General features: G+C 42.1%; 1 protein-coding gene across 1 annotated transcript in view; it reads left to right on the forward strand.

The window, feature by feature from the left end:
* LOC139747338 (bifunctional lysine-specific demethylase and histidyl-hydroxylase NO66-like) overlaps window positions 1-7839 on the forward strand; it is a 70607-nt gene that overhangs the window by 49962 nt on the left and 12806 nt on the right. Inside the window, exon 4 of the mRNA XM_071659528.1 lies at window positions 4993-5179. Coding sequence (XP_071515629.1) covers window positions 4993-5179 — 187 coding nt within the window. The remainder of the gene's footprint in view (window positions 1-4992; window positions 5180-7839) is intronic.

A 7839-nucleotide genomic window follows, 5' to 3' on the forward strand; every position in this document is an offset into this window, starting at 1 on the left:
CTAAAAGGGAAGGGAGCGGGAGGCTGGAAATCCTCCCCTCTCTCTCTCTCTTTTTTTTTTTTTTTTTTTTTTTTTTTTTTTTCCAAAAACAAGGAACAGAGAATTGGGTCAGGTAAAGGCCCAGTCCTCTGTTCTTAACGCTACCTCGCTGATGCGGGAAATGGCGAATAGTTTGAAAGAAAAGAAAGATATATATATATATATATATATATATATATATATATATATATATATATATTATCCCTGGGGATAGGGGTGAAAGAATACTTCCCACACATTCCTCGCGTGTCGTAGAAAGCGACTAGAGGGGACGGGAGCGGGGGGCCAGAAATCCTCCCCTCCTTGTATTTTTTTTAACTTTCTAAAATGGGAAACAGAAGAGGGAGTCACGCGGGGAGTGCTCATCCTCCTCGAAGGCTCAGTTTGAGGTGCCTAAATATGTGTGGATGTAACCAAGATGTGAAAAAAGGAGAGATAGGTAGTATGTTTGAGGAAAGGAACCTGGATGTTTTGGCTCTGAGTGAAACGAAGCTCAAGGGTAAAGGGGAAGAGTGGTTTGGGAATGTCTTGGGAGTAAAGTCAGGGGTTAGTGAGAAGACAAGAGCAAGGGAAGGAGTAGCAATACTCCTGAAACAGGAGTTGTGGGAGTATGTGATAGAATGTAAGAAAGTAAATTCTCGATTAATATGGGTAAAACTGAAAGTTGATGGAGAGAGATGGGTGATTATTGGTGCATATGCACCTGGGCATGAGAAGAAAGATCATGAGAGGCAAGTGTTTTGGGAGCAGCTGAATGAGTGTGTTAGTGGTTTTGATGCACGAGACCGGGTTATAGTGATGGGTGATTTGAATGCAAAGGTGAGTAATGTGGCAGTTGAGGGAATAATTGGTATACATGGGGTGTTCAGTGTTGTAAATGGAAATGGTGAAGAGCTTGTAGATTTATGTGCTGAAAAAGGACTGATGATTGGGAATACCTGGTTTAAAAAGCGAGATATACATAAGTATACTTATGTAAGTAGGAGAGATGGCCAGAGAGCGTTATTGGATTACGTGTTAATTGACAGGCGCGCGAAAGAGAGACTTTTGGATGTGCTGAGAGGTGCAACTGGAGGGATGTCTTATCATTATCTTGTGGAGGCTAAGGTGAAGATATGTATGGGTTTTCAGACAAAAAGAGTGAATGTTGGGGTGAAGAGGGTGGTGAGAGTAAGTGAGCTTGGGAAGGAGACTTGTGTGAGGAAGTACCAGGAGAGACTGAGTACAGAATGGAAAAAGGTGAGAACAATGGAAGTAAGGGAAGTTGGGGAGGAATGGGATGTATTTAGGGAATCAGTGATGGATTGCGCAAAAGATGCTTGTGGCATGAGAAGAGTGGGAGGTGGGTTGATTAGAAAGGGTAGTGAGTGGTGGGATGAAGAAGTAAGAGTATTAGTGAAAGAGAAGAGAGAGGCATTTGGACGATTTTTGCAGGGAAAAAATGCAATTGAGTGGGAGATGTATAAAAGAAAGAGACAGGAGGTCAAGAGAAAGGTGCAAGAGGTGAAAAAAAGGGCAAATGATAGTTGGGGTGAGAGAGTATCATTAAATTTTAGGGAGAATAAAAAGATGTTCTGGAAGGAGGTAAATAAAGTGCGTAAGACAAGGGAGCAAATGGGAACTTCAGTGAAGGGCGCAAATGGGGAGGTGATAACAAGTAGTGGTGATGTGAGAAGGAGATGGAGTGAGTATTTTGAAGGTTTGTTGAATGTGTTTGATGATAGAGTGGCAGATATAGGGTGTTTTGGTCGAGGTGGTGTGCAAAGTGAGAGGGTTAGGGAATATGATTTGGTAAACAGAGAAGAGGTAGTAGAAGCTTTGCGGAAGATGAAAGCCGGCAAGGCAGCAGGTTTGGATGGTATTGCAGTGAAATTTATTAAAAAAGGGGGTGACTGTATTGTTGATTGGTTGGTAAGGTTATTTAATGTATGTATGACTCATGGTGAGGTGCCTGAGGATTGGCGGAATGCGTGCATAGTGCCATTGTACAAAGGCAAAGGGGATAAGAGTGAGTGCTCAGATTACAGAGGTATAAGTTTGTTGAGTATTCCTGGTAAATTATATGGGAGGATATTGATTGAGAGGGTGAAGGCATGTACAGAGCATCAGATTGGGGAAGAGCAGTGTGGTTTCAGAAGTGGTAGAGGATGTGTGGATCAGGTGTTTGCTTTGAAGAATGTATGTGAGAAATACTTAGAAAAGCAAATGGATTTGTATGTAGCATTTATGGATCTGGAGAAGGCATATGATAGAGTTGATAGAGATGCTCTGTGGAAGGTATTAAGAATATATGGTGTGGGAGGCAAGTTGTTAGAAGCAGTGAAAAGTTTTTATCGAGGATGTAAGGCATGTGTACGTGTAGGAAGAGAGGAAAGTGATTGGTTCTCAGTGAATGTAGGTTTGCGGCAGGGGTGTGTGATGTCTCCATGGTTGTTTAATTTGTTTATGGATGGGGTTGTTAGGGAGGTGAATGCAAGAGTTTTGGAAAGAGGGGCAAGTATGAAGTCTGTTGGGGATGAGAGAGCTTGGGAAGTGAGTCAGTTGTTGTTCGCTGATGATACAGCGCTGGTGGCTGATTCATGTGAGAAACTGCAGAAGCTGGTGACTGAGTTTGGTAAAGTGTGTGGAAGAAGAAAGTTAAGAGTAAATGTGAATAAGAGCAAGGTTATTAGGTACAGTAGGGTTGAGGGTCAAGTCAATTGGGAGGTGAGTTTGAATGGAGAAAAACTGGAGGAAGTGAAGTGTTTTAGATATCTGGGAGTGGATCTGGCAGCGGATGGAACCATGGAAGCGGAAGTGGATCATAGGGTGGGGGAGGGGGCGAAAATTCTGGGAGCCTTGAAGAATGTGTGGAAGTCGAGAACATTATCTCGGAAAGCAAAAATGGGTATGTTTGAAGGAATAGTGGTTCCAACAATGTTGTATGGTTGCGAGGCGTGTGCTATGGATAGAGATGTGTGCAGGAGGATGGATGTGCTGGAAATGAGATGTTTGAGGACAATGTGTGGTGTGAGGTGGTTTGATCGAGTAAGTAACGTAAGGGTAAGAGAGATGTGTGGAAATAAAAAGAGCGTGGTTGAGAGAGCAGAAGAGGGTGTTTTGAAATGGTTCGGGCACATGGAGTGAATGAGTGAGGAAAGATTGACCAAGAGAATATATGTGTCGGAGGTGGAGGGAACGAGGAGAAGAGGGAGACCAAATTGGAGGTGGAAAGATGGAGTGAAAAAGATTTTGTGTGATCGGGGCCTGAACATGCAGGAGGGTGAAAGGAGGGCAAGGAATAGAGTGAATTGGAGCGATGTGGTATACAGGGGTTGACGTGCTGTCAGTGGATTGAATCAAGGCATGTGAAGCGTCTGGGGTAAACCATGGAAAGTTGTGTAGGTATGTATATTTGCGTGTGTGGACGTATGTATATACATGTGTATGAGGGTGGGTTAGGCCATTTCTTTCGTCTGTTTCCTTGCGCTACCTCGCAAACGTGGGAGACAGCGACAAAGCAAAAAAAAAATATATATATGTATATATATCTTCTTTGTCAACATCTCACTCATTTTCTCCAAATGTCCATGCCATTTCAGCACACCCATTTTATGACTCAACCATACTCTTGTTATCATCACACCTTTCTCGTATCCTAACATCATTACACCTTTCTCGTATCCTAACATTTCTTACTTGATTGACCTTCCGCACACCACATAAGGTCTTTTGACACTTAATTTCTGTTATGTTCACCTTCTTCCATACATTCTCATCTCGAGCCCATGCCATGTATTCATGCTACACTGATGGGACTCCTACACCTTCAGACATGAGTGCTCATCTTTGCTCATCCTGAAAGTGACCTCTCTTCACATATTATTCAGTGCTCCCAGGACCTTTACCCACTCACTCATCCTATGGCTTCTTTCCTATCCCATGGTTTCATTCACTGGCATGTCCCCACTCATCTAAAACACTTCACTTCCTCCAAGTTTTCTCTTTTCAAACTCACACCTGAACAAGGCTGTCTCCCTCCAGTGCTAAACCCTAATAACCTTACCTTTATTCACATTTACCCACAACTTCTCTTTTCACACACACACTCCCAAACTCAGAAATCAGTTTCTGCTATTTCTAACTTGAATCTGCCTGAAGTGTTGTTTCAGCATCAGACAACTGACTAATCTCCCAGGCAACCCCATCCCTGCCAGACTGCAGACCCACCCACCTCCCTCACCAACCCTTCCATAAGCACATTAAATGGTCATAATGACATCATACATCCTTGTCATATACCCACCTGCACACGTCTTATTCTCTTGATAAAAATTCCTCTGCTTTTAATGGCATTCCTCCCACACCATATATTCGTAACACCTTCCACAAAGCATCTCTAAGCCCTAATGTGCGCTTTCTCCAGATCCCTAAATGCCACACACAAGTCTGCTTGTTTCTCTAAGTATTTTTGACACACATTATGCAGAGCAAACACCAGATCAACACTTCATTTACCACTCCTGAAACCACATCCATCCAACCCAATCTGATGCCTTGAACATGCCACCACTCTCTCTTTCACCCTATCATCAGACACATTCAAAATCCCCTCAAAGTACTCACTCTATCGCCTCTTAACTCATGTCTGCCTGTTACCACTTTCCCAGTTTCCCTTTAGTTGTTGTCTTGTTTTTCTACCCTTATTGATTTCCTTCCAGAATATTTTCTCATTCTCTCAGAAGTTTGCAGATACTTGCTTACCCCAACTCTTATTTAAATAAGCCCTTTCTCAGCCTCAGCACCCTCCTCTTGATGCTGTATTTAGTACATTTAATCACTTGCACTCCTCTGTAAGTAACACCCATACACCTCTCTTTTCTATTTCACTAAGAAATTAAAAGTCATCCCACTACTCACTACCCTAGATAAATAGACACAGCTTCATGACTAAAAACATTGTTCTTTCCTCAGAGTGGTTGCTGAGGAGGAAACTGTGAATGTCTACCATTGTCTAGAGAACACCCGGGAATACCACCAGGTTGAACCACAGTTTGTTGAGCTGTCCCCAGAACATGCACCTGCTGTTGAGGCCTTGATTGATGCTTACCCAAAATATATGACAATTGAGAATCTTCCTCTGGAAGATGAGGCTGAAAAGGTAATACAATAACCAAGGGCACAGGGGTCACGGGTTCGATCCTGGCTCTTGGAGGTTTGTATGTTCTATGAAGGTGTGCATTCATATGCACTTTATTCATATATATATATATATATATATATATATATATATCCTTGGGGATGGGGGAGAAAGAATACTTCTCACGCACTCCCCGCATGTCATAGAAGGCGACTAAAGGGGACGGGAGCAGGAGGCTAAGAGGGGAAACAGGAGTAATGCGAGGAGTGCTCATCCTCCTTGAAAGCTCAGACTGGGGTGTCTAAATATGTGTGGATGTAACCAAGATGAGAAAAAAGGAGAGATAGGTAGTAAATTTAAAGAAAGGAAAATGGATGTTTTGGCTCTGAGCGAAACGAAGCTCAAGGCTAAAGAGGAAGAGTGGTTTGGGAATATCTTGGGAGTAAAGTCAGGGATTGGTGAGAGGACGAGAGCAAAGGAAGGAGTAGCACTACTCCTGAAGCAGGAGTTGTGGGAGTATGTGATAGAGTGTAAGAAAGTAAACTGTAGATTGATGTGGGTAAAACTGAAAGTGGATGGAGAGATATGGCTGATTATTGATGCTTATGCGCCTGGTCATGAGAAGAAAGATCATGAGAGGCAAGTGTTTTGGGAGCAGCTGAGTGAGTGAGTTAGCAGCTTTGATGCATGAGACCAGGTTGTATTGATGGGTGATTTGAATGCAAAGGTGGCCATTTAGGCTATAATTGGTGTACATGGAGTGTTTAGTGTTATAAATGGAAATGGTGAAGAGCTTGTAGATTTGTGTGTTGAAAAAAGGACTGGTGATTGGGAATACTTGGTTTAAAAAGAGAGATATACATAAGTATACGTATGTAAGTTGGAGAGATGGCCAGACAGTGTTATTGGATTACATGTTGATTGATAGATGCGTGAAAGAGAGACTTTTGGATGTAAGTGTGCTGAGAGGGGCAACTGGAGGGATGTCTGATTTTGTGGAGGCGAAGGTGAAGATTTGTAGAGGTTTTCAGAAAAGAAGAGAGAATGTTGGGGTGAAGAGTGGTGAGAGTGAGTGAGTTTGAAAAGGAGACTTGTGTGAGGAAGTACCAAGAGAGATTGAGTACAGAATGGAAAAAGATAAGAGCAAATAACGTAAGGGGAGGGGAGATGAATGGGACGTATTTAGGGAAGCAGTTATGACTTGCGCTAAATATGTTTGTGGTATGAGAAAGGTGGGAGGTGGGCAGATTAGGAAGGGTAGTGAGTGGTGGGATGAAGAAGTAAGATCATTAGTGAAAGAAAAGAGAGAGGCATTTGGACAATTTTTGCAGGGAAATAGTGCAAATGATGGGGAGACATATAGAAGAAAGAGGCAGAAGGTCAAAAAAAAAGATGCAAGAGGTGAAAAAGATGACAAATGAAAGTTGGGGCGAGAGTATCATTAAATTTTAGGGAGAATAGAAAGATGTTTTGGAAGGAGGTAAATAAAGTGCGCAAGACAAGAGAATGAATGGGAACATCGGTGAAAGGGGCAAATGGGGAGGTAATAACAAGTAGTGGTTAAGTGAGAAGGACATGGAGTCAGTATTTTGAAGGTTTCTTAAATGTGTTTCATGATAGAGTGGCAGATATAGGATGTTTTGGTCAAGGTGGTGTGTGAAGTGAGAGGGTCAGGGAGAATGATTTGGTAAACAGAGAAGAGGTAGTGAAAGCTTTGCGGAAGATGAAAGCTGGAAAGGTGGTGGGTTTGGATGTTATTGCAGTGAAATTTATTAAAAAAAGGGGGTGACTGTGTTGTTGACTGGTTAGTGAGGATATTCAGTGTATGTATTGTTCATGGTGAAGTCCCTAAGGATCAGCAGAATGCATGCATAGTGCTATTGTACAAAGGCAAAGGGGATAAAGGTGAGTGTTCAAATTACAGAGGCATAAGTTTGTTGAGTATTCCTCGGAAATTATATGGGAGGGTACTGATTAAGGGTAAAAGCATGTACAGAGCATCAGATTGGGGAAGAGCAGTGTGATTTCAGAAGTGGTAGAGGATGTGTGGATCAGATGTTTGCTTTGAAGAATGTATGGGAGAAATACTTAGCAAAACAAATGGATTTGTACGTAGCATTTATGGATCTAGAGAAGTCATATGAATATGTACATGTGTATATATGTATTTTTCTGTGTATGTATATGTTTGTATACGTTGGAATGTATAGGTATGTATATGTGCATGTGTGGGTGTGTATGTATATAAATGTGTATGTGTGTGAGTTGGGCCATTCTTTCGTCTGTTTCCTTGCGCTACGTCGCTAACACAGGAGACAGCGAAGTATAATAAATAGATAAAATATTTTATTTTATTTTTATTTGCTTTGTCGCCGTCTCTCGCGTTTGTGAGGTAGCGCAAGGAAACAGACGAAAGAAATGGCCCAACCCACCCCCATACACACGTATATACATACACATCCACATACGCAAATATACATACCTATACATCTCAATGTACACATATATATATACACACATAGACATATACATATATACACATGTACATAATTCATACTGTCTGCCTTTATTCCCATCGCCACCTCGCCACACATGGAATAACATCCCCCTCCCCCCTCATGTATGTGAGGTAGCGCTAGGAAAAGACAACAAAGGCCCCATTTGTTCACACTCAGTCTCTA

This window comes from Panulirus ornatus, chromosome 68 (assembly GCF_036320965.1).
Source record: "Panulirus ornatus isolate Po-2019 chromosome 68, ASM3632096v1, whole genome shotgun sequence".
Classification (NCBI taxonomy): Eukaryota; Metazoa; Arthropoda; class Malacostraca; order Decapoda; family Palinuridae; genus Panulirus; species Panulirus ornatus.